The sequence below is a fragment of the Hemiscyllium ocellatum genome, chromosome 44 (genome assembly GCF_020745735.1).
Source record: "Hemiscyllium ocellatum isolate sHemOce1 chromosome 44, sHemOce1.pat.X.cur, whole genome shotgun sequence".
Taxonomy (NCBI): domain Eukaryota; kingdom Metazoa; phylum Chordata; class Chondrichthyes; order Orectolobiformes; family Hemiscylliidae; genus Hemiscyllium; species Hemiscyllium ocellatum.
This window is the reverse complement of record NC_083444.1, coordinates 25,175,430-25,202,116: the sequence shown is the minus strand read 5'-3', so window position 1 is coordinate 25,202,116 and position 26,687 is coordinate 25,175,430. Positions and strand designations below refer to the sequence as shown.

The 26,687-nt window shown below is 50.9% G+C and overlaps 1 protein-coding gene across 1 annotated transcript in view; it reads left to right on the top strand.

The window, feature by feature from the left end:
- Positions 1 to 26,367, top strand: part of LOC132835326 (rhomboid-related protein 4-like) — a 50,119-nt gene extending 23,752 nt beyond the window's left edge. Inside the window, exons 3-4 of the mRNA XM_060854772.1 lie at positions 770 to 899; positions 26,142 to 26,367. Coding sequence (XP_060710755.1) covers positions 770 to 899; positions 26,142 to 26,367 — 356 coding nt within the window. The remainder of the gene's footprint in view (positions 1 to 769; positions 900 to 26,141) is intronic.
- The last annotated feature ends 320 nt before the right edge of the window (positions 26,368 to 26,687 follow it).

Genomic DNA, 26,687 nt, shown 5'->3' with positions numbered 1-26,687 from the left:
TGGGGGACATGGGGTATTAGTGAGTGGGGGACACGGGGTATTAGTGAGTGGGGGACACGGGGTATTAGTGAGTGGGGGACACGGGGTATTAGTGAGTGGGGGACATGGGGTATTAGTGAGTGGGGGACACGGGGTATTAGTGAGTGGGGGACACGGGGTATTAGTGAGTGGGGGACACGTGGTATTAGTGAGTGGGGGACACGGGGTATTAGTGAGTGGGGGACACGGGGTATTAGTGAGTGGGGGACATGGGGTATTAGTGAGTGGGGACATGGGGTATTAGTGAGTGGGGGACATGGGGTATTAGTGAGTGGGGGACACGGGGTATTAGTGAGTGGGGGACATGGGGTATTAGTGAGTGGGGACACGTGGTATTAGTGAGTGGGGGACATGGGGTATTAGTGAGTGGGGGACACGGGGTATTAGTGAGTGGGGGACATGGGGTATTAGTGAGTGGGGGACATGGGGTATTAGTGAGTGGGGGACACGGGGTATTAGTGAGTGGGGGACATGGGTGCTTCCCATGTTACTCTCTGTTCCTGAGAGTGTGGGATTTTGGAGTTATCAATCCAAGTCCGTTAATACATTTGGTGATGGGGTTACAAATCCCAGCGATGAGAAACAGTGAGGGGTTCAGACTAGGTAATTGAGTCATAAGTATAGAAAATTATTTTTCCTTGTAAGGGATTATAGGTGAGAAAAGGTAAGTGTGTGTGGTCTCAGTGTGGCCATCTGTGTCTCTCTCTGTCCCTTTCTGTTCCTGTGTTAGGTGTCCTGTTCGCCCTCAAAGTGATCAACAACAGTCACAGTGCTGACGGGGAGATTCCTGGGCCAATCAAAATTAAAAAACGGGACGCTTGCTGGGCAGAACTTATTCTGATTCACCTACTCTCTCCGAGGTAAAATATTCCCAAACTCAGGAGTCTGTGTGTGTGAAAGTTGGTGTGTGTGTGTGTAAGGGAGAGGGTTTGTGTGTGCTTATGAGTGTGTGTGTGCGCGCGTGTGTCTGTATGCGCATGTCTCTGTGTGTGTGTGTGCATGTGAATGTGTGCATGAGTGTGTGTATGTGTGTCTGTGTGTGTATGAATCCGTGTCTGTGTCAGTGTACATGTGAGTATGTGCCTGTGTGTGTGCCTGTGTGTGTGTGTGTGTGTGTGTGTGTGTGTATCTGTTTGTATGTATGAGAATGTGCCTGTTTGTCTGTCTGTGTGTGTGTCTGTGTGTTTGCCAGTGTGTGTGTCTGTTTGTGTGAGTGTGTGTCTGTGTGTGTGTGTCTATGTTTGTATGTATGAGAGTGTGTCTGTCTGTCTGTGTGTGTCGGTGTGTTTGTCAGTGTGTGTCTATGTTTGTGTGAGTGTGTGTCTGCATGTGTCTGTGTGTATGTGTGTGTGCGTCTGTGTGTATGTGTGTATATCTGTTTGTAAGTATGAGAGTGTCTGTCTGTGTATATGTGTGTGTATGTGTGTATGTGTGTGTCTGTTTGTGTGACTATGTTTGTATGTATGAGAGTGTGTCTATCTGTGTGTATGTGTGCGTGTGTGTATCTGTTTGTATGTATGACAGTGTGTCTGTCTGTGTGTGTCTGTGTGTTTGTCAGTGTGTGTGTCTATGTTTGTGTGTGTGCCTGCATGTATGTGTGTGTATGTGTGTGTGTGTCTGTGTATCTGTTTGTATGTATGAGAGTGTGTCTCTGTGTGTGTGTGCGTGTGTATGTTTGTCTGTGTCTGTTTGTATGAGTGTTTGTGTGTGTATGTGTGAGTGAGAGAGAGAGTGTGTGTGTGTTTGTGTCTGTGTGTGTTTGTGTGGGGTGTGTATATGTCTGTGTGTGTTTGTGTCTGTATGTCAGTGGGTGTCTGTGCGCGTTACTGCGTGGGGTGTGTGTGTGAGAGTGTGTGTGTCTGTGTATATGCATGTGGCTGTGTGTGTGAGTGTATGTGTGTGTGTGAATGTGTGAGTGTGTGTATGTATGTCTCTGTGTGTGTGAGTATATGTGTGTGTGTCTGTGTGCGAGTGTGTGCATCCGTGTGTGTGTTTGTGTGCATGTGAGTTTGTGTGTGTGTCTGTGTGTGTGTTTGTGTGATTGTGAGTCTGTGTGTTTGTCAGTGTGTGTGTCTGTGTTTATGTGTATGTGTGTCTGTGTGTGTATCTATGCATGTGTGTGTGTGTGTGTCTGTGTGTCTGTGTCTGTGTCTGTGTGTGCCTCTGTGGTTGTGTCCTGTTGTGTGTCTGTGTGTGAATGTGTGTAAATATGTGTGTTTGTGTAAAAATGTGTGAGTGAGAGAGTGTTTGTGTATATGTGTGTGTGTATGTGTTTGTGAGTGTGTGTCGATATGTGTGAGTGTGTATGTATGTCAGTGTGTCTGTGTTTGTGAGTGTGTGTGACTGTATGTGTGTGAGTGAGAGTGTGTGTGTGTTTGAGACTGTGTGTGAGGGTGTGCATGTGTGACTGTGTGTATGTGTGTGTGTGTGTGTGAGAGAGAGAGTGTACGTGAGTGAGAGTGTGTGTGAGTGTGTGAGTGTGTGTGTGTCTCTGTCTGTGTGTGTGTGACACGGTATTCTCAGCCTGTGTAGGAAGGGGGCTGTTGGTGCCACTCTCCTGACATCCAGCTGTCTGAGACAATGAGCCTGCCCCCCGATCTCCTCCCCACACCCCCCCTCACACAGACACACCCATACACACGCCCACACACACACAGTCTCACACACACACCTGCTCACACAGACACACCCATACACACGCCAACACACACACAGAGTCTCACACACACACCCGCTCACACAGACACACCCATACACACGCCCACACACACACAGTCTCACACACACACCCGCTCACACAGACACACCCATACACACGCCCACACACACACAGTCTCACACACACACCCGCTCACACAGACACACCCATACACACACCCACACACACAGTCTCACACACACACCCGCTCACACAGACACACCCATACACACGCCCACACACACAGTCTCACACACACACCCGCTCACACAGACACACCCATACACACGCCCACACACACAGAGTCTCACACACACACCCGCTCACACAGACACACCCATACACACGCCCACACACACAGAGTCTCACACACACACCCGCTCACACAGACACACCCATACACACGCCCACACACACAGTCTCACACACACACCCGCTCACACACACACTCGCTCACACACACACACCCATACACACGCCCACACACACACAGTCTCACACACACACCCGCTCACACACACACACCCATACACACGCCCACACACACACAGTCTCACACACACCCGCTCACACACACACACCCACTCACACAGACACACCCATACACACGCCCACACACAGACACACACTCTCACATACACACGCACACATACACAAGCATACACAGACATTCACACAAGCCTCCCTCCACACACATTCAGACACACACTCACACACACACACCCACACACTCATACACACACACCCTCAGATACACACACAGTCACACACACACATTCTGTCACACACGCACACCTTCACACACACTCAAACACTCACACACACACTGTCTCTCTCACACACACACATACACAGTCACACACACACTCTCACACACACACCCTTACACACACACACATTCTCTCTCACACACACAATCACACCCACACACGCTCGCACACCCAAACACACACACAGTGCTATCCATTGACAGACCTGTCCCCACCAGCACTGTAACTCAAGGTTATACACTGACAGACCTATCCCCACCAGTACTGTACCCTAGTGCTATATAGTGACAGACCTGTCCCCACCAGTACTGTACCCCAGTGTTATACAGTGACAGATCTGTCCCCACCAGTACTGTACCCCAGTGTTATACAGTGACAGATCTGTCCCCACCAGTACTATACCCCAGTGATTTACAGTGACAGACCTGTCCCCACCAGTACTGTACCCCAGTGTTATACAGTGACAGACTTGTCCCCACCAGTACTGTACCCCAGTGTTAAACAGAGACAGAGCTGTCCCTACTAGTACTGTACCCCAGTGTTATATAGTGACAGAGCTGTCCCCACCAGTACTGTACTCCAGTGTTATACAGTGAATGACCTGTCCACCCCAGTACTGTACCCCAGTGTTAGACAGTACTGGTGGCGACAGGACTGCCACTGTATAACACTGGGGTACAGTACTGGGGAGGACACGTCTGTCACGGTATAAAACTGGGGTACAATACTGGTGGGGACAGGTTTGTCACTGTATAACACTGGGGTACAGGACTGGGGTGGACAGATCTTTCATATTAAACACTGGGATAAAGTACAGGTGGGGACAGCTCTATCATTGTACAACTCTAGGGTACAGTACTGGTGGGGGATAGGTCTGTCACTGTATAATACTGGGGTACAGTACTGGTGGGGACAGGTCTCTCATGTATAACACTGGGGTACAGTACTGGCTGGGACAGCTTTGTCACTGTATAACACTGGGTTCCAGTACTGGTGGGGGATAGGTCTGTCACTGTATAATACTGGGGTAAAGTACTGGTGGGGAAAGGTCTGTCACTGTAAAATACTAGGGTAAAGTACTGATGGGGACAGGTCTGTCACTGTATAACACTGGGTTCCAGTACTGGTGGGGGATAGGTCTGTCACTGTATAATACTGGGGTAAAGTACTGGTGGGGAAAGGTCTGTCACTGTAAAATACTGGGGTAAAGTACTGATGGGGACAGGTCTGTCACTGTATAACACTGGGGTACAGTACTGGTGGGGACAAGTCTGTCACTGTATAACACTGGGGTACAGTACTGGTGGGGACAGGTCTGTCACTGTATAACACTGTAGTACGGTACTGATGGGGACGTGTCTCTCACTATATAACACTGGGGTACAGTACTGGTGGGGGACAGGTCTGTCACTGTACAACACTGGGGTACAGTACTGGGTTGGACAGGTCATTCACTGTATAACACGGATGTACAGTACTGGTGGGGACAGCACTATCAATGTACAACTCTGGGATACAGTACTGGTGTGGGATAGGTCTGTCACTGTATAATACTGGGGTAAAGTACTGGTGGGGAAAGGTCTGTCACTGTAAAATACTGGGGTAAAGTACTGATGGGGACAGGTCTGTCACTATACAACACTGGGGTACAGTACTGGGGTGGACAGGTCTGTCACTGTAAAACACTAGGGTACAGTACTGGTGGGGACGGGTCTGTCACTGTATAACACTGGGGTACAGTACTGGTGGGCACAGGTCTGTCGCTGTATAACACTGGGGTACAGTACTGGTGGGGACAGGTCTGTCGCTGTATAACACTGGGGTACAGTACTGGTGGGGACAGGTCTGTCACTGTATAACACTGGGATACAGTACTGGTGGGGACAGTTCTGTCACTATATAACTCTGGGGTACAGTACTGGGGTGGACAGGTCTGTCGCTGTATAACACTGGTGTACAGGACTGGTGGGGCAGGTCTGTCACTGTATAACACGGGGGTACAGTACTGGATAGGACAGGTCATTCATGATATAACACTGGGGTACAGTACTGGTGGGGACAGGTCTGTCACTGTATAACACTGGTGTACAGGATTGTTGGGGCAGGTCTGTCACTGTATAACACGGGGGTACAGTACTGGATTGGACAAGTCATTCATGATATAACACTGGGGTACAGTACTGGTGTGGACAGCTCTGTCATTGTATAACACTGGTGTACAGTACTGGTGGGGGATACATCTGTCACAGTTTAACACTGGGGTACAGTACTGGGTTGGACAGGTCATTCACTGTATAACACAGATGTACAGTACTGGTGGGGACAGCTCTATCATTGTACAACTCTGGGGCACAGTACTGGTGTGGGATAGGTCTGTCACTGTATAACACCGGGGTACAGTACTGATGGGGACAGGTCTGTCACTATATAACACTGGGGTACAGTACTGGGGTGGACAGGTCTGTCACTGTATAACACTGGGGTACAGGACTGGTGGGGGATACGTCTGTCACTGTATAACACTGGGGTACAGTACTGGTGGGGACAGCTCTGTCATTGTATCACACTGGTGTACAGTGCTGGTGGGGGATACATCTGTCACTGTATAACACTGGGGTACAGGACTGGTAGGGACAGGTCTGTCACTGTATAACACTGGGGTACAGGACTGGTGGGGCAGGTCTGTCACTGTAAAATACTGGGGTAAAGTACTGATGGGGACAGGTCTGTCACTATATAACACTGGGGTACAGTACTGGGGTGGACAGGTCTGTCGCTGTATAACACTGGGGTACAGTACTGGTGGGGACAGGTCTGTCGCTGTATAACACTGGGGTACAGTACTGGGGTGGACAGGTCTGTCGCTGTATAACACTGGTGTACAGGACTGGTGGGACAGGTCTGTCGCTGTATAATACTGGTGTACAGTACTGGTGGGGGATACGTCTGTCACTGTATAATATTGGGGTAAAGTACTGGTTGGGGACAGGTCTGTCACTGTATAACACTGGGGTACAGTACTGGTGTGGACAGCTCTGTCATTGTATCACACTGGGGTACAGTACTGGTGTAGACAGGTCTATCACTGTATAACACTGGGGTACAGTACTGGTGGTGACAGGTCTATCACTGTATAACACTGGGGTACAGTACTGGTGGGGACAGGTCTGTCACTGTACATCACAGGAATACAGTACAGGTGTGGACAGGTCTGTCCCTGTATAACACTGCGGTACAGTACTGGTGGGGACAGGTCTGTCACTGTATAACACTTGGGTACAGTACTGGTGGAGACAGGTCTGTCACTGTATAACACTGGGGTGCAGTACTGATGGGGATGAGTCTCTCACTATATAACACTGGGGTACAGTACTGGTGTGGACAGGTCTATCAATGTATAACACTGGGGTACAGTACTGGTGGGAACAGGTCTGTCACTGTACATCACAGGAATACAGTACAGGTGTGGACAGGTCTGTCACTGTATAACACTGGGGTACAGTACTGGTGGGGACAGGTCTGTCCCTGTATAACACTGGGGTACAGTACTGGTGGGGTCAGGTCTGTCACTGTATAACACTGGGGTACAGTACTGGTGGGGACAGGTCTGACACTGTATAACACTGGGGTACAGGACTGATGGGGACGGGTCTGTCACTGTATAACATTAGGGTACAGTACTGATGGGGATGAGTCTCTCACTATATAACACTGGGATACAGTACTGGTGTGGACAGGTCTATCAATGTGTAACACTGGGGTACAGTACTGGTGGGAACAGGTCTGTCACTGTACATCACAGGAATACAGTACAGGTGTGGACAGGTCTGTCACTGTATAACACTGGGGTACAGTACTGGTGGGGACAGGTCTGTCCCTGTATAACACTGGGGTACAGTACTGGTGGGGTCAGGTCTGTCACTGTATAACACTGGGGTACAGTACTGGTGGGGACAGGTCTGACACTGTATAACACTGGGGTACAGGACTGATGGGGACGGGTCTGTCACTGTATAACATTAGGGTACAGTACTGATGGGGACAGGTCAGTCACTGTATAACACTGCAGTACAGTACTGGTGGGGACAGGTCTGTCACTGTATAACACTGTAGTACAGTACTGATGGGGACGGGTCTCTCACTATATAACACTGGTGTACAGTACTGGTGGGGGACAGGTCTGTCACTGTACAACACTGGTGTACAGTACTGGGTTGGACAGGTCATTCACTGTATAACACAGATGTACAGTACTGGTGGGGACAGCACTATCAATGTACAACTCTAGGGTATAGTACTGGTGGGGGATAGGTCTGTCACTGTATAACACTGGGGTACAGTACTGGTGGGGGATAGGTCTGTCGCCGTATAATACTGGGGTAAAGTAGTTGTAGGGACAGGTCTGTCACTGTGTAACACTGGGTTACAGTACTGGGGACAGGTCTGCTAATGTATAACACTGGGGTACAGTACTGGTGGGGACAGGTCTGTCACTGTGTAAGATTAGGGTACAGTACTGATGGGGACGGGTCTCTCACTATATAGCACTGGGATACAGTACTGGTGTGGACAGCTCTGTCATTGTATAACACTGGGGTACAATACTGATGGGGACGGGTCTCTCACTATATAGCACTGGGATACAGTACTGGTGTGGACAGCTCTGTCACTGTATAACACTGGGGTACAATACTGGAGCAGACAGGACTGTCACTGTATAATACTGGGGTAACGTACTGGTGGGGACAGGTCTGTCACTGTATAACACTGGGGTACAGTACTGGTGGGGACATTCTGTCACTGTATAAGACGGGATGACAGTGCTGGGGTGGACATGTCATTCACTCTATAACACTGGGGTACAGTACTGGTGGGGGATAGGTCTGTCGCTGTATAACACTGGGGTACAGTACTGATGGGGGATAGGTCTGTCGCTGTATAATGCTGGGGTAAAGTAGTTGTAGGGACAGGTCTGTCACTGTGTAACACTGGGGTACAGTACTGATGGGGACAGGTCTGTCACTGTATAACACGGGTGTATAGTACTGGTGGGGACAGGTCTGTCCCTGTATAACACTGGGGTGCAGTACTGGTGGGAACAGGTCTGTCACTGCATAACACTGGGGTACAGTACTGGTGGGGACAGGTCTGTCACTGTATAACACTGGGGTACAGTACTGTGGGGACAGGTCTGTCGCTGTATAACACTGGGGTACAGTACAGGTGGGGACAGGTCTCTCCCTGTAAAACACTGGGGTACAGTACTAGTGAGGACAGGTCTGTCACTGTATAACACTGGGGTACAGTACTGGTGGGGACAGGTCTGTCACTGTATAACACTGGGGTACAGTACTGTGGGGACAGGTCTGTCACTGTATAACACTGGGGTACAGTACAGGTGGGGACAGGTCTCTCCCTGTAAAACACTGGAGTACAGTACTAGTGAGGACAGGTCTGTCACTGTATAACACTGGGGTACAGTACTAGTGCGGACAGGTCTGTCACTGTGTAACACTGGGGTACAGTACTGGTGGGGACAGGTCTGTCACTGTATAACACTGGGGTACAGTACTGGTGGGGACAGGTCTGACACTGTATAACACTGGGGTACAGGACTGATGGGGACGGGTCTGTCACTGTATAACATTAGGGTACAGTACTGATGGGGACAGGTCTGTCACTGTATAACACTGGGGTACACTACTGGTGGGGACAGGTCTGTCCCTGTATAACACTGGGGTACAGGACTGGTGGGGACGGGTCTGTCACTGTATAACATTAGGGTACAGTACTGATGGGGACAGGTCAGTCACTGTATAACACTGCAGTACAGTACTGGTGGGGACAGGTCTGTCACTGTATAACACTGGGGTACAGTACTGGTGGGGACAGGTCTGTCGCTGTATAACACTGGGGTACAGTACTGGTGGGAACAGGTCTGTCACTGCATAACACTGGTGTACAGTACTGGTGGGGACAGGTCTGTCACTGTATAACACTGGGGTACAGTACTGTGGGGACAGGTCCGTCACTGTATAACACTGGGGTACAGTACAGGTGGGGACAGGTCTCTCCCTGTAAAACACTGGGGTACAGTACTAGTGAGGACAGGTCTGTCACTGTATAACACTGGGGTACTGTACTAGTGCGGACAGGTCTGTCACTGTGTAACACTGGGGTACAGTACTGGTGGGGACATGTCTGTCACTGTATAACACTGGGGTACAGTACTGGTGGGGACAGGTCTGTCCCTGTATAACACTGGGGTACAGGACTGATGGGGACGGGTCTGTCACTGTATAACATTAGGGTACAGTACTGATGGGGACAGGTCTGTCACTGTATAACACTGGGGTACAGTACTGGTGGGGACAGGTCTATCACTGTATAACACAGGGGTACAGCACTCGTGGGGACAGGTCTGTCACTGTATAACACTGGGGTACAGTACTCGTGGGGACAGGTCTGTCACTGTATAACACTGGGGTACAGTACTGGTGGGGACAGGTCTGTCCCTGTATAACACTGGGGTACAGGACTGGTGGGGACGGGTCTGTCACTGTATAACATTAGGGTACAGTACTGATGGGGACAGGTCTGTCACTGTATAACACTGGGGTACAGTACTAGTGGGGACAGGTCTGTCCCTGTATAACACTGGGGTACAGGACTGGTGGGGACGGGTCTGTCACTGTATAACATTAGGGTACGGTACTGATGGGGACAGCTCTGTCGCTGTATAACACTGCGGTACAATACTGGAGCAGACAGGTCTGTCACTGTATAACACTGGGGTACAGTACTGGTGGGGACAGATCTGTCACTGTATAACACTGGGGTACAGTACTGGTGGGGACAGGTCTGTCACTGTATAACACTGGGGTTCAGTACTGGTGGGGACAGGTCTGTCACTGTACAACACTGGGGTACAGTACTGGTGGGGACAGATCTGTCACTGTATAAGACGGGATGACAGTGCTGGGGTGGACATGTCATTCACTCTATAACACTGGGGTACAGTACTGGTGGGGGATAGGTCTGTCGCTGTATAATGCTGGGGTAAAGTAGTTGTAGGGACAGGTCTGTCACTGTGTAACACTGGGGTACAGTACTGATGGGGACAGGTCTGTCACTGTATAACACGGGTGTATAGTACTGGTGGGGACAGGTCTGTCGCTGTATAACATTAGGGTACAGTACTGATGGGGACAGGTCTGTCACTGTATAACACTGGGGTACAGTAATGATGGGGACTGCTCTGTCACTGTATAACACTGGGGTACAGTACTGGTGGGGGACAGGTCTGTCACTGTATAATACTGGGGTGCAGTACTGGTGGGAACAGGTCTGTCACTGCATAACACTAGGGTACAGTACTGATGGGGACAGGTCTTTCACTGTAAAACACTGGGGTACAGTACTAGTGTGGACAGGTCTGTCACTGTATAACTCTGGGGTACAGTACTGGTGTGGACAGGTCTGTCACTGTATAACACTGGGGTACAGTACTGGTGGGGTCAGGTCTGTCACTGTACATCACAGGAATACAGTACAGGTGTGACAGGTCTGTCCCTGTATAACAGTGGGGTACAGTACTGGTGGGGCCAGGTCTGTCACTGTATAACACTTGGATACAGTACTGGTGGGGCCAGGTCTGTCACGGTGTAACACGGGGGTACAGTACTGGTGGGGACGGGTCTGTCCCTGTATAACAGTGGGGTACAGTACTGGTGGGGACAGGTCTGTCACTGTATAACACTGGGGTACAGTACTGGTGGGGACATGTCTGTCACTGTATAACACTGGGGTACAGTACTGGTGGGGACAGGTCTGTCACTGTATAACACTGGGGTACAGTACTGTGGGCACAGGTCTGTCACTGTATAACACTGGGGTACAGTACTGGTGGGGACAGGTCTGTCACTGTATAACACTGGGGTACAGTACTAGTGCGGACAGGTCTGTCACTGTGTAACACTGGGGTACAGTACTGATGGGGACAGGTCTGTCACTGTATAACACTTGGGTACAGTACTGGTGGGGACAGGTCTGACACTGTATAACACTGGGGTACAGGACTGATGGGGACGGGTCTGTCACTGTATAACATTAGGGTACAGTACTGATGGGGACAGGTCTGTCACTGTATAACACTGGGGTACACAACTGGTGGGGACAGGTCTGTCCCTGTATAACACTAGGACAGGACTGGTGGGGACGGGTCTGTCACTGTATAACACTGGGGTACAGTACTGGTGGGGACAGGTCTGTCACTGTATAACACTGGGGTACAGTACTGGTGGGGTCAGGTCTGTCACTGTACATCACAGGAATACAGTACAGGTGTGACAGGTCTGTCCCTGTATAACAGTGGGGTACAGTACTGGTGGGGCCAGGTCTGTCACTGTATAACACTTGGATACAGTACTGGTGGGGCCAGGTCTGTCACGGTGTAACACGGGGGTACAGTACTGGTGGGGACGGGTCTGTCCCTGTATAACAGTGGGGTACAGTACTGGTGGGGACAGGTCTGTCACTGTATAACACTGGGGTACAGTACTGGTGGGGACATGTCTGTCACTGTATAACACTGGGGTACAGTACTGGTGGGGACAGGTCTGTCACTGTATAACACTGGGGTACAGTACTGTGGGGACAGTCTGTCACTGTATAACACTGGGGTACAGTACTGGTGGGGACAGGTCTCTCCCTGTAAAACACTGGGGTACAGTACTAGTGAGGACAGGTCTGTCACTGTATAACACTGGGGTACAGTACTAGTGCGGACAGGTCTGACACTGTATAACACTGGGGTACAGGACTGATGGGGACGGGTCTGTCACTGTATAACATTAGGGTACAGTACTGATGGGGACAGGTCTGTCACTGTATAACACTGGGGTACACTACTGGTGGGGACAGGTCTGTCCCTGTATAACACTGGGGTACAGGACTGGTGGGGACGGGTCTGTCACTGTATAACACTGGGGTACAGTACTGGTGGGGACAGGTCTGACACTGTATAACACTGGGGTACAGGACTGATGGGGACGGGTCTGTCACTGTATAACATTAGGGTACAGAACTGATGGGGACAGGTCTGTCACTGTATAACACTGGGGTACAGTATTGGTGGGGACAGGTCTCTCCCTGTAAAACACTGGGGTACAGTACTAGTGAGGACAGGTCTGTCACTGTATAACACTGGGGTACAGTACTAGTGCGGACAGGTCTGTCACTGTGTAACACTGGGGTACAGTACTGGTGGGGACAGGTCTGTCACTGTATAACACTGGGGTACAGTACTGGTGGGGACAGGTCTGACACTGTATAACACTGGGGTACAGGACTGATGGGGACGGGTCTGTCACTGTATAACATTAGGGTACAGTACTGATGGGGACAGGTCTGTCACTGTATAACACTGGGGTACACTACTGGTGGGGACAGGTCTGTCCCTGTATAACACTGGGGTACAGGACTGGTGGGGACGGGTCTGTCACTGTATAACATTAGGGTACAGTACTGATGGGGACAGGTCAGTCACTGTATAACACTGCAGTACAGTACTGGTGGGGACAGGTCTGTCACTGTATAACACTCGGGTACAGTACTGGTGGGGACAGGTCTGTCGCTGTATAACACTGGGGTACAGTACTGGTGGGGACAGGTCTGTCACTGTATAACACTGGGGTACAGTACTGTGGGGACAGGTCCGTCACTGTATAACACTGGGGTACAGTACAGGTGGGGACAGGTCTCTCCCTGTAAAACACTGGGGTACAGTACTAGTGAGGACAGGTCTGTCACTGTATAACACTGGGGTACAGTACTAGTGCGGACAGGTCTGTCACTGTGTAACACTGGGGTACAGTACTGGTGGGGACATGTCTGTCACTGTATAACACTGGGGTACCGTACTGGTGGGGACAGGTCTGTCCCTGTATAACACTGGGGTACAGGACTGATGGGGACGGGTCTGTCACTGTATAACATTAGGGTACAGTACTGATGGGGACAGGTCTGTCACTGTATAACACTGGGGTACAGTACTGGTGGGGACAGGTCTATCACTGTATAACACAGGGGTACAGCACTCGTGGGGACAGGTCTGTCACTGTATAACACTGGGGTACAGTACTGGTGGGGACAGGTCTGTCACTGTATAACACTGGGGTACAGTACTGGTGGGGACAGGTCTGTCCCTGTATAACACTGGGGTACAGGACTGGTGGGGACGGGTCTGTCACTGTATAACATTAGGGTACAGTACTGATGGGGACAGGTCTGTCACTGTATAACACTGGGGTACAGTACTAGTGGGGACAGGTCTGTCCCTGTATAACACTGGGGTACAGGACTGGTGGGGACGGGTCTGTCACTGTATAACATTAGGGTACGGTACTGATGGGGACAGCTCTGTCGCTGTATAACACTGCGGTACAATACTGGAGCAGACAGGTCTGTCACTGTATAACACTGGGGTACAGTACTGGTGGGGACAGATCTGTCACTGTATAACACTGGGGTACAGTACTGGTGGGGACAGGTCTGTCACTGTATAACACTGGGGTTCAGTACTGGTGGGGACAGGTCTGTCACTGTATAACACTGGGGTTCAGTACTGGTGGGGACATTCTGTCACTGTATAACACTGGGGTACAGTACTGGTGGGGACATTCTGTCACGGTATAAGACGGGATGACAGTGCTGGGGTGGACATGTCATTCACTCTATAACACTGGGGTACAGTACTGGTGGGGGATAGGTCTGTCGCTGTATAATGCTGGGGTAAAGTAGTTGTAGGGACAGGTCTGTCACTGTATAACACTGGGGTACAGTACTGGTGGGGACAGGTCTGTCACTGTATAACACTGGGGTACAGTACTGATGGGGACAGGTCTGTCACTGTATAACACTGGGGTACAGTACTGGTGGGGGATAGGTCTGTCGCTGTATAATGCTGGGGTAAAGTAGTTGTAGGGACAGGTCTGTCACTGTGTAACACTGGGGTACAGTACTGATGGGGACAGGTCTGTCACTGTATAACACGGGTTTATAGTACTGGTGGGGACAGATCTGTCGCTGTATAACATTAGGGTACAGTACTGATGGGGACAGGTCTGTCACTGTATAACACTGGGGTACAGTAATGATGGGGACTGCTCTGTCACTGTATAACACTGGGGTACAGTACTGGTGGGGGACAGGTCTGTCACTGTATAATACTGGGGTGCAGTACTGGTGGGAACAGGTCTGTCACTGCATAACACTAGGGTACAGTACTGATGGGGACAGGTCTTTCACTGTAAAACACTGGGGTACAGTACTAGTGTGGACAGGTCTGTCACTGTATAACTCTGGGGTACAGTACTGGTGTGGACAGGTCTGTCACTGTATAACACTGGGGTACAGTACTGGTGGGGTCAGGTCTGTCACTGTACATCACAGGAATACAGTACAGGTGTGACAGGTCTGTCCCTGTATAACAGTGGAGTACAGTACTGGTGGGGCCAGGTCTGTCACTGTATAACACTTGGATACAGTACTGGTGGGGCCAGGCCTGTCACGGTGTAACACGGGGGTACAGTACTGGTGGGGACGGGTCTGTCCCTGTATAACAGTGGGGTACAGTACTGGTGGGGACAGGTCTGTCACTGTATAACACTGGGGTACAGTACTGGTGGGGACATGTCTGTCACTGTATAACACTGGGGTACAGTACTGTGGGGACAGGTCTGTCACTGTATAACACTGGGGTACAGTACTGGTGGGGACAGGTCTCTCCCTGTAAAACACTGGGGTACAGTACTAGTGAGGACAGGTCTGTCACTGTATAACACTGGGGTACAGTACTAGTGCGGACAGGTCTGTCACTGTGTAACACTGGGGTACAGTACTGATGGGGACAGGTCTGTCACTGTATAACACTGGGGTACAGTACTGGTGGGGACAGGTCTGACACTGTATAACACTGGGGTACAGGACTGATGGGGACGGGTCTGTCACTGTATAACATTAGGGTACAGTACTGATGGGGACAGGTCTGTCACTGTATAACACTGGGGTACACTACTGGTGGGGACAGGTCTGTCCCTGTATAACACTAGGACAGGACTGGTGGGGACGGGTCTGTCACTGTATAACACTGGGGTACAGTACTGGTGGGGACAGGTCTGTCACTGTATAACACTGGGGTACAGTACTGGTGGGGTCAGGTCTGTCACTGTACATCACAGGAATACAGTACAGGTGTGACAGGTCTGTCCCTGTATAACAGTGGGGTACAGTACTGGTGGGGCCAGGTCTGTCACTGTATAACACTTGGATACAGTACTGGTGGGGCCAGGTCTGTCACGGTGTAACACGGGGGTACAGTACTGGTGGGGACGGGTCTGTCCCTGTATAACAGTGGGGTACAGTACTGGTGGGGACAGGTCTGTCACTGTATAACACTGGGGTACAGTACTGGTGGGGACATGTCTGTCACTGTATAACACTGGGGTACAGTACTGGTGGGGACAGGTCTGTCACTGTATAACACTGGGGTACAGTACTGTGGGGACAGGTCTGTCACTGTATAACACTGGGGTACAGTACTGGTGGGGACAGGTCTCTCCCTGTAAAACACTGGGGTACAGTACTAGTGAGGACAGGTCTGTCACTGTATAACACTGGGGTACAGTACTAGTGCGGACAGGTCTGTCACTGTGTAACACTGGGGTACAGTACTGATGGGGACAGGTCTGTCACTGTATAACACTGGGGTACAGTACTGGTGGGGACAGGTCTGACACTGTATAACACTGGGGTACAGGACTGATGGGGACGGGTCTGTCACTGTATAACATTAGGGTACAGTACTGATGGGGACAGGTCTGTCACTGTATAACACTGGGGTACACTACTGGTGGGGACAGGTCTGTCCCTGTATAACACTGGGGTACAGGACTGGTGGGGACGGGTCTGTCACTGTATAACACTGGGGTACAGTACTGGTGGGGACAGGTCTGACACTGTATAACACTGGGGTACAGGACTGATGGGGACGGGTCTGTCACTGTATAACATTAGGGTACAGTACTGATGGGGACAGGTCTGTCACTGTATAACACTGGGGTACAGTATTGGTGGGGACAGGTCTCTCCCTGTAAAACACTGGGGTACAGTACTAGTGAGGACAGGTCTGTCACTGTATAACACTGGGGTACAGTACTAGTGCGGACAGGTCTGTCACTGTGTAACACTGGGGTACAGTACTGGTGGGGACAGGTCTGTCACTGTATAACACTGGGGTACAGTACTGGTGGGGACAGGTCTGACACTGTATAACACTGGGGTACAGGACTGATGGGGACGGGTCTGTCACTGTATAACATTAGGGTACAGTACTGATGGGGACAGGTCTGTCACTGTATAACACTGGGGTACACTACTGGTGGGGACAGGTCTGTCCCTGTATAACACTGGGGTACAGGACTGGTGGGGACGGGTCTGTCACTGTATAACATTAGGGTACAGTACTGATGGGGACAGGTCAGTCACTGTATAACACTGCAGTACAGTACTGGTGGGGACAGGTCTGTCACTGTATAACACTCGGGTACAGTACTGGTGGGGACAGGTCTGTCGCTGTATAACACTGGGGTACAGTACTGGTGGGAACAGGTCTGTCCCTGTATAACACTGGGGTGCAGTACTGGTGGGAACAGGTCTGTCACTGCATAACACTGGGGTACAGTACTGGTGGGGACAGGTCTGTCACTGTATAACACTGGGGTACAGTACTGTGGGGACAGGTCTGTCACTGTATAACTCTGGGGTACAGTACTGGTGTGGACAGGTCTGTCACTGTATAACACTGGGGTACAGTACTGGTGGGGTCAGGTCTGTCACTGTACATCACAGGAATACAGTACAGGTGTGACAGGTCTGTCCCTGTATAACAGTGGGGTACAGTACTGGTGGGGCCAGGTCTGTCACTGTATAACACTTGGATACAGTACTGGTGGGGCCAGGTCTGTCACGGTGTAACACGGGGGTACAGTACTGGTGGGGACGGGTCTGTCCCTGTATAACAGTGGGGTACAGTACTGGTGGGGACAGGTCTGTCACTGTATAACACTGGGGTACAGTACTGGTGGGGACATGTCTGTCACTGTATAACACTGGGGTACAGTACTGTGGGGACAGGTCTGTCACTGTATAACACTGGGGTACAGTACTGGTGGGGACAGGTCTCTCCCTGTAAAACACTGGGGTACAGTACTAGTGAGGACAGGTCTGTCACTGTATAACACTGGGGTACAGTACTAGTGCGGACAGGTCTGTCACTGTGTAACACTGGGGTACAGTACTGATGGGGACAGGTCTGTCACTGTATAACACTGGGGTACAGTACTGGTGGGGACAGGTCTGACACTGTATAACACTGGGGTACAGGACTGATGGGGACGGGTCTGTCACTGTATAACATTAGGGTACAGTACTGATGGGGACAGGTCTGTCACTGTATAACACTGGGGTACACTACTGGTGGGGACAGGTCTGTCCCTGTATAACACTAGGACAGGACTGGTGGGGACGGGTCTGTCACTGTATAACACTGGGGTACAGTACTGGTGGGGACAGGTCTGTCACTGTATAACACTGGGGTACAGTACTGGTGGGGTCAGGTCTGTCACTGTACATCACAGGAATACAGTACAGGTGTGACAGGTCTGTCCCTGTATAACAGTGGGGTACAGTACTGGTGGGGCCAGGTCTGTCACTGTATAACACTTGGATACAGTACTGGTGGGGCCAGGTCTGTCACGGTGTAACACGGGGGTACAGTACTGGTGGGGACGGGTCTGTCCCTGTATAACAGTGGGGTACAGTACTGGTGGGGACGGGTCTGTCACTGTATAACATTAGGGTACAGTACTGGTGGGGCCAGGTCTGTCACTGTATAACACTTGGATACAGTACTGGTGGGGCCAGGTCTGTCACGGTGTAACACGGGGGTACAGTACTGGTGGGGACGGGTCTGTCCCTGTATAACAGTGGGGTACAGTACTGGTGGGGACAGGTCTGTCACTGTATAACACTGGGGTACAGTACTGGTGGGGACATGTCTGTCACTGTATAACACTGGGGTACAGTACTGGTGGGGACAGGTCTGTCACTGTATAACACTGGGGTACAGTACTGTGGGGACAGGTCTGTCACTGTATAACACTGGGGTACAGTACTGGTGGGGACAGGTCTCTCCCTGTAAAACACTGGGGTACAGTACTAGTGAGGACAGGTCTGTCACTGTATAACACTGGGGTACAGTACTAGTGCGGACAGGTCTGTCACTGTGTAACACTGGGGTACAGTACTGATGGGGACAGGTCTGTCACTGTATAACACTGGGGTACAGTACTGGTGGGGACAGGTCTGACACTGTATAACACTGGGGTACAGGACTGATGGGGACGGGTCTGTCACTGTATAACATTAGGGTACAGTACTGATGGGGACAGGTCTGTCACTGTATAACACTGGGGTACACTACTGGTGGGGACAGGTCTGTCCCTGTATAACACTGGGGTACAGGACTGGTGGGGACGGGTCTGTCACTGTATAACACTGGGGTACAGTACTGGTGGGGACAGGTCTGACACTGTATAACACTGGGGTACAGGACTGATGGGGACGGGTCTGTCACTGTATAACATTAGGGTACAGTACTGATGGGGACAGGTCTGTCACTGTATAACACTGGGGTACAGTACTGGTGGGGACAGGTCTCTCCCTGTAAAACACTGGGGTACAGTACTAGTGAGGACAGGTCTGTCACTGTATAACACTGGGGTACAGTACTAGTGCGGACAGGTCTGTCACTGTGTAACACTGGGGTACAGTACTGGTGGGGACAGGTCTGTCACTGTATAACACTGGGGTACAGTACTGGTGGGGACAGGTCTGACACTGTATAACACTGGGGTACAGGACTGATGGGGACGGGTCTGTCACTGTATAACATTAGGGTACAGTACTGATGGGGACAGGTCTGTCACTGTATAACACTGGGGTACACTACTGGTGGGGACAGGTCTGTCCCTGTATAACACTGGGGTACAGGACTGGTGGGGACGGGTCTGTCACTGTATAACATTAGGGTACAGTACTGATGGGGACAGGTCAGTCACTGTATAACACTGCAGTACAGTACTGGTGGGGACAGGTCTGTCACTGTATAACACTCGGGTACAGTACTGGTGGGGACAGGTCTGTCGCTGTATAACACTGGGGTACAGTACTGGTGGGAACAGGTCTGTCCCTGTATAACACTGGGGTGCAGTACTGGTGGGAACAGGTCTGTCACTGCATAACACTGGGGTACAGTACTGGTGGGGACAGGTCTGTCACTGTATAACACTGGGGTACAGTACTGTGGGGACAGGTCCGTCACTGTATAACACTGGGGTACAGTACAGGTGGGGACAGGTCTCTCCCTGTAAAACACTGGGGTACAGTACTAGTGAGGACAGGTCTGTCACTGTATAACACTGGGGTACAGTACTAGTGCGGACAGGTCTGTCACTGTGTAACACTGGGGTACAGTACTGGTGGGGACATGTCTGTCACTGTATAACACTGGGGTACCGTACTGGTGGGGACAGGTCTGTCCCTGTATAACACTGGGGTACAGGACTGATGGGGACGGGTCTGTCACTGTATAACATTAGGGTACAGTACTGATGGGGACAGGTCTGTCACTGTATAACACTGGGGTACAGTACTGGTGGGGACAGGTCTATCACTGTATAACACAGGGGTACAGCACTCGTGGGGACAGGTCTGTCACTGTATAACACTGGGGTACAGTACTCGTGGGGACAGGTCTGTCACTGTATAACACTGGGGTACAGTACTGGTGGGGACAGGTCTGTCCCTGTATAACACTGGGGTACAGGACTGGTGGGGACGGGTCTGTCACTGTATAACATTAGGGTACAGTACTGATGGGGACAGGTCTGTCACTGTATAACACTGGGGTACAGTACTAGTGGGGACAGGTCTGTCCCTGTATAACACTGGGGTACAGGACTGGTGGGGACGGGTCTGTCACTGTATAACATTAGGGTACGGTACTGATGGGGACAGCTCTGTCGCTGTATAACACTGCGGTACAATACTGGAGCAGACAGGTCTGTCACTGTATAACACTGGGGTACAGTACTGGTGGGGACAGGTCTGTCACTGTATAACACTGGGGTTCAGTACTGGTGGGGACAGGTCTGTCACTGTATAACACTGGGGTTCAGTACTGGTGGGGACAGGTCTGTCACTGTATAACTCTGGGGTACAGTACTGGTGGGGACATTCTGTCACGGTATAAGACGGGATGACAGTGCTGGGGTGGACATGTCATTCACTCTATAACACTGGGGTACAGTACTGGTGGGGGATAGGTCTGTCGCTGTATAATGCTGGGGTAAAGTAGTTGTAGGGACAGGTCTGTCACTGTGTAACACTGGGGTACAGTACTGATGGGGACAGGTCTGTCACTGTATAACACGGGTGTATAGTACTGGTGGGGACAGGTCTGTCGCTGTATAACATTAGGGTACAGTACTGATGGGGACAGGTCTGTCACTGTATAACACTGGGGTACAGTAATGATGGGGACTGCTCTGTCACTGTATAACACTGGGGTACAGTACTGGTGGGGGACAGGTCTGTCACTGTATAATACTGGGGTGCAGTACTGGTGGGAACAGGTCTGTCACTGCATAACACTAGGGTACAGTACTGATGGGGACAGGTCTTTCACTGTAAAACACTGGGGTACAGTACTAGTGTGGACAGGTCTGTCACTGTATAACTCTGGGGTACAGTACAGGTGTGGACAGGTCTGTCACTGTATAACACTGGGGTACAGTACTGGTGGGGACAGGTCTGTCACTGTACATCACAGGAATACAGTACAGGTGTGACAGGTCTGTCCCTGTATAACAGTGGGGTACAGTACTGGTGGGGCCAGGTCTGTCACTGTATAACACTTGGATACAGTACTGGTGGGGCCAGGTCTGTCACGGTGTAACACGGGGGTACAGTACTGGTGGGGACGGGTCTGTCCCTGTATAACAGTGGGGTACAGTACTGGTGGGGACAGGTCTGTCACTGTATAACACTGGAGTACAGTACTGGTGGGGGACAGGTCTGTCACTGTGCAACACTGGAGTACAGTACTGGTGGGGGACAGGTCTGTCCCTGTATAACACTGGGGTACAGTACAGGTGTGGACGGGTCAGACACTGTATAACACTGGGGTACAGTACTGGTGGGGACAGGTCTGTCCCTGTATAACACTGGGGTACAGTACTGGTGCGGACAGGTCTGTCCCTGTATAACACAGGGGTACAGTACAGGTGGGGACAGGTCTGTCACTGTATAACACTGGGGTACAGTACTGGTGGGGACAGGTCTGTCACTGTATAACACTGGGGTACAGTACTGTGGGGACAGGTCCGTCACTGTATAACACTGGGGTACCGTACTGATGGGGACAGGTCTGTCACTGTATAACACTGGGGTACAGTACTGGTGGGGACAGGTCTCTCCCTGTAAAACACTGGGGTACAGTACTAGTGAGGACAGGTCTGTCACTGTATCACACTGGGGTACAGTACTAGTGCGGACAGGTCTGTCACTGTGTAACACTGGGGTACAGTACTGGTGGGGACAGGTCTGTCTCTGTATAACACTGGGGTACAGTACTGGTGGGGACAGGTCTGTCACTGTATAACACTGGGGTTCAGTACTGGTGGGGACAGGTCTGTCACTGTATAACACTGGGGTTCAGTACTGGTGGGGACAGGTCTGTCACTGTATAACTCTGGGGTACAGTACTGGTGGGGACATTCTGTCACGGTATAAGACGGGATGACAGTGCTGGGGTGGACATGTCATTCACTCTATAACACTGGGGTACAGTACTGGTGGGGGATAGGTCTGTCGCTGTATAATGCTGGGGTAAAGTAGTTGTAGGGACAGGTCTGTCACTGTGTAACACTGGGGTACAGTACTGATGGGGACAGGTCTGTCACTGTATAACACGGGTGTATAGTACTGGTGGGGACAGGTCTGTCGCTGTATAACATTAGGGTACAGTACTGATGGGGACAGGTCTGTCACTGTATAACACTGGGGTACAGTAATGATGGGGACTGCTCTGTCACTGTATAACACTGGGGTACAGTACTGGTGGGGGACAGGTCTGTCACTGTATAATACTGGGGTGCAGTACTGGTGGGAACAGGTCTGTCACTGCATAACACTAGGGTACAGTACTGATGGGGACAGGTCTTTCACTGTAAAACACTGGGGTACAGTACTAGTGTGGACAGGTCTGTCACTGTATAACTCTGGGGTACAGTACAGGTGTGGACAGGTCTGTCACTGTATAACACTGGGGTACAGTACTGGTGGGGACAGGTCTGTCACTGTACATCACAGGAATACAGTACAGGTGTGACAGGTCTGTCCCTGTATAACAGTGGGGTACAGTACTGGTGGGGCCAGGTCTGTCACTGTATAACACTTGGATACAGTACTGGTGGGGCCAGGTCTGTCACGGTGTAACACGGGGGTACAGTACTGGTGGGGACGGGTCTGTCCCTGTATAACAGTGGGGTACAGTACTGGTGGGGACAGGTCTGTCACTGTATAACACTGGAGTACAGTACTGGTGGGGGACAGGTCTGTCACTGTGCAACACTGGAGTACAGTACTGGTGGGGGACAGGTCTGTCCCTGTATAACACTGGGGTACAGTACAGGTGTGGACGGGTCAGACACTGTATAACACTGGGGTACAGTACTGGTGGGGACAGGTCTGTCCCTGTATAACACTGGGGTACAGTACTGGTGCGGACAGGTCTGTCCCTGTATAACACAGGGGTACAGTACAGGTGGGGACAGGTCTGTCACTGTATAACACTGGGGTACAGTACTGGTGGGGACAGGTCTGTCACTGTATAACACTGGGGTACAGTACTGTGGGGACAGGTCCGTCACTGTATAACACTGGGGTACCGTACTGATGGGGACAGGTCTGTCACTGTATAACACTGGGGTACAGTACTGGTGGGGACAGGTCTCTCCCTGTAAAACACTGGGGTACAGTACTAGTGAGGACAGGTCTGTCACTGTATCACACTGGGGTACAGTACTAGTGCGGACAGGTCTGTCACTGTGTAACACTGGGGTACAGTACTGGTGGGGACAGGTCTGTCTCTGTATAACACTGGGGTACAGTACTGGTGGGGACAGGTCTGTCCCTGTATAACACTGGGGTACAGGACTGGTGGGGACGGGTCTGTCACTGTATAACATTAGGGTACAGTACTGATGGGGACAGGTCTGTCACTGTATAACACTGGGGTACAGTACTAGTGGGGACAGGTCTGTCCCTGTATAACACTGGGGTACAGGACTGGTGGGGACGGGTCTGTCACTGTATAACATTAGGGTACGGTACTGATGGGGACAGCTCTGTCGCTGTATAACACTGCGGTACAATACTGGAGCAGACAGGTCTGTCACTGTATAACACTGGGGTACAGTACTGGTGGGGACAGATCTGTCACTGTATAACACTGGGGTACAGTACTGGTGGGGACAGGTCTGTCACTGTATAACACTGGGGTTCAGTACTGGTGGGGACAGGTCTGTCACTGTATAACTCTGGGGTACAGTACTGGTGGGGACATTCTGTCACTGTATAAGACGGGATGACAGTGCTGGGGTGGACATGTCATTCACTCTATAACACTGGGGTACAGTACTGGTGGGGGATAGGTCTGTCGCTGTATAATGCTGGGGTAAAGTAGTTGTAGGGACAGGTCTGTCACTGTGTAACACTGGGGTACAGTACTGATGGGGACAGGTCTGTCACTGTATAACACGGGTGTATAGTACTGGTGGGGACAGATCTGTCGCTGTATAACATTAGGGTACAGTACTGATGGGGACAGGTCTGTCACTGTATAACACTGGGGTACAGTAATGATGGGGACTGCTCTGTCACTGTATAACACTGGGGTACAGTACTGGTGGGGGACAGGTCTGTCACTGTATAATACTGGGGTGCAGTACTGGTGGGAACAGGTCTGTCACTGCATAACACTAGGGTACAGTACTGATGGGGACAGGTCTTTCACTGTAAAACACTGGGGTACAGTACTAGTGTGGACAGGTCTGTCACTGTATAACTCTGGGGTACAGTACAGGTGTGGACAGGTCTGTCACTGTATAACACTGGGGTACAGTACTGGTGGGGACAGGTCTGTCACTGTACATCACAGGAATACAGTACAGGTGTGACAGGTCTGTCCCTGTATAACAGTGGGGTACAGTACTGGTGGGGCCAGGTCTGTCACTGTATAACACTTGGATACAGTACTGGTGGGGCCAGGTCTGTCACGGTGTAACACGGGGGTACAGTACTGGTGGGGACGGGTCTGTCCCTGTATAACAGTGGAGTACAGTACTGGTGGGGACAGGTCTGTCACTGTATAACACTGGAGTACAGTACTGGTGGGGGACAGGTCTGTCACTGTGCAACACTGGAGTACAGTACTGGTGGGGGACAGGTCTGTCCCTGTATAACACTGGGGTACAGTACCGGTGGGGTCAGGTCTCTCCCTGTAAAACACTGGGGTACAGTACTGGTGTGGACAGGTCTGTCACTGTATAACACTGGGGTACAGTACTGGTGGGGGCCGGTCTGTCCCTGTATAACACTGGGGTACAGTACTGGTGGGGACAGGTCTGTCACTGTATAACACTGGGGCACAGTACTGGTGGGGACAGGTCTGTCACTGTACAACACTGGGGTACAGTACTGGTGGGGACCGGTCTGACATTGTATAACACTGTGGTACAGTACTGGTGGGGGACAGGTCTGTCACTGTATAACACTGGGTTACAGTACTGGTGGGGACAGGTCTGTCACTGTATAACACTGGGGTACAGTACTGGTGGGGACAGGTCTGTCACTGTACAACACTGGGGTACAGTACTGGTGGGGACCGGTCTGACACTGTATAACACTGGGGTACAGTACTGGTGGGGACAGGTCTGTCACTGTATAACACTGGGGTACAGTACTGGTGGGGGACAGGTCTTTCACTGTATAACACTGGGGTACAGTACTGGTGGGGGACAGGTCTGTCACTGTATAACACTGGGGTACAGTACTGGTGGGGACAGGTCTGTCACTGTATAACACTGGGGTCCAGTACTGGTGGGGACGGGTCTGTCACTGTATAACACTGGGGTACAGCACTGGTGGGGACAGGTCTGTCCCTGTATCACACTGGGGTACTGGACTGATAGGGACAGGTCTGTCCCTGTATAACACTGGGGTACAGTACTGATAGGGACAGGTCTGTCCCTGTATAACACTGGGGTACAGTACTGATAGGGACAGGTCTGTCACTGTATAACACTGGGGTACAGTACTGATAGGGACAGGTCTGTCACGGTATAACACTGGGGTACAGTACTGGTGGGGACGGGTGTGACACTGGCGTACTCTGCTTGTTGTGCAGGTTGTTGTACGATTCGAACTCTTTATCTTATTTCTCTTGAATTCAGATCTTCTTTCGTTGGCCATCTAGCAGGAATTCTGGTCGGCCTTGCCTATGTGAAAGGACCCCTGAAGATGATGATTAATTGGTTTACTGGCCAAGAATATGGTGCAATGCGGTTCCCAGAGTGCTGTCACCGTCGGAATATGTGTCTGGATTTGGAGCTAGAAAGAGGTGAGCTCATGGCCGAAGTGTGTTTTCCTACCAGTGACTGCATCTGGGTGTTTGTGTGATTACAGCTTTGGCTGTGCTTGTCTGAGCTGGAGAGAGAGAGAGAGCGAGAGAGAATCTGAGTGAGTGAGTGTGTGTGTATGTGTCTGTGTGCGCGAGCGAGTGAGTACATATATGTCAATGAGTGTGTGTATGTATATGTGAATGAATGTGTGTGTATATGTGAATGAGAGATTGCGTGTATGTGTGTATGTGAATGTGTGATTGTGTGTACATGAGAATGACTGCGTGTGTGCACGTGCACATGCGTGTGTATGTGAAAGAGTGATTGTGTATGTTTGTGTTAGTGTGTGCGTTTGTGAATGAGTGATTTTGTGACTCT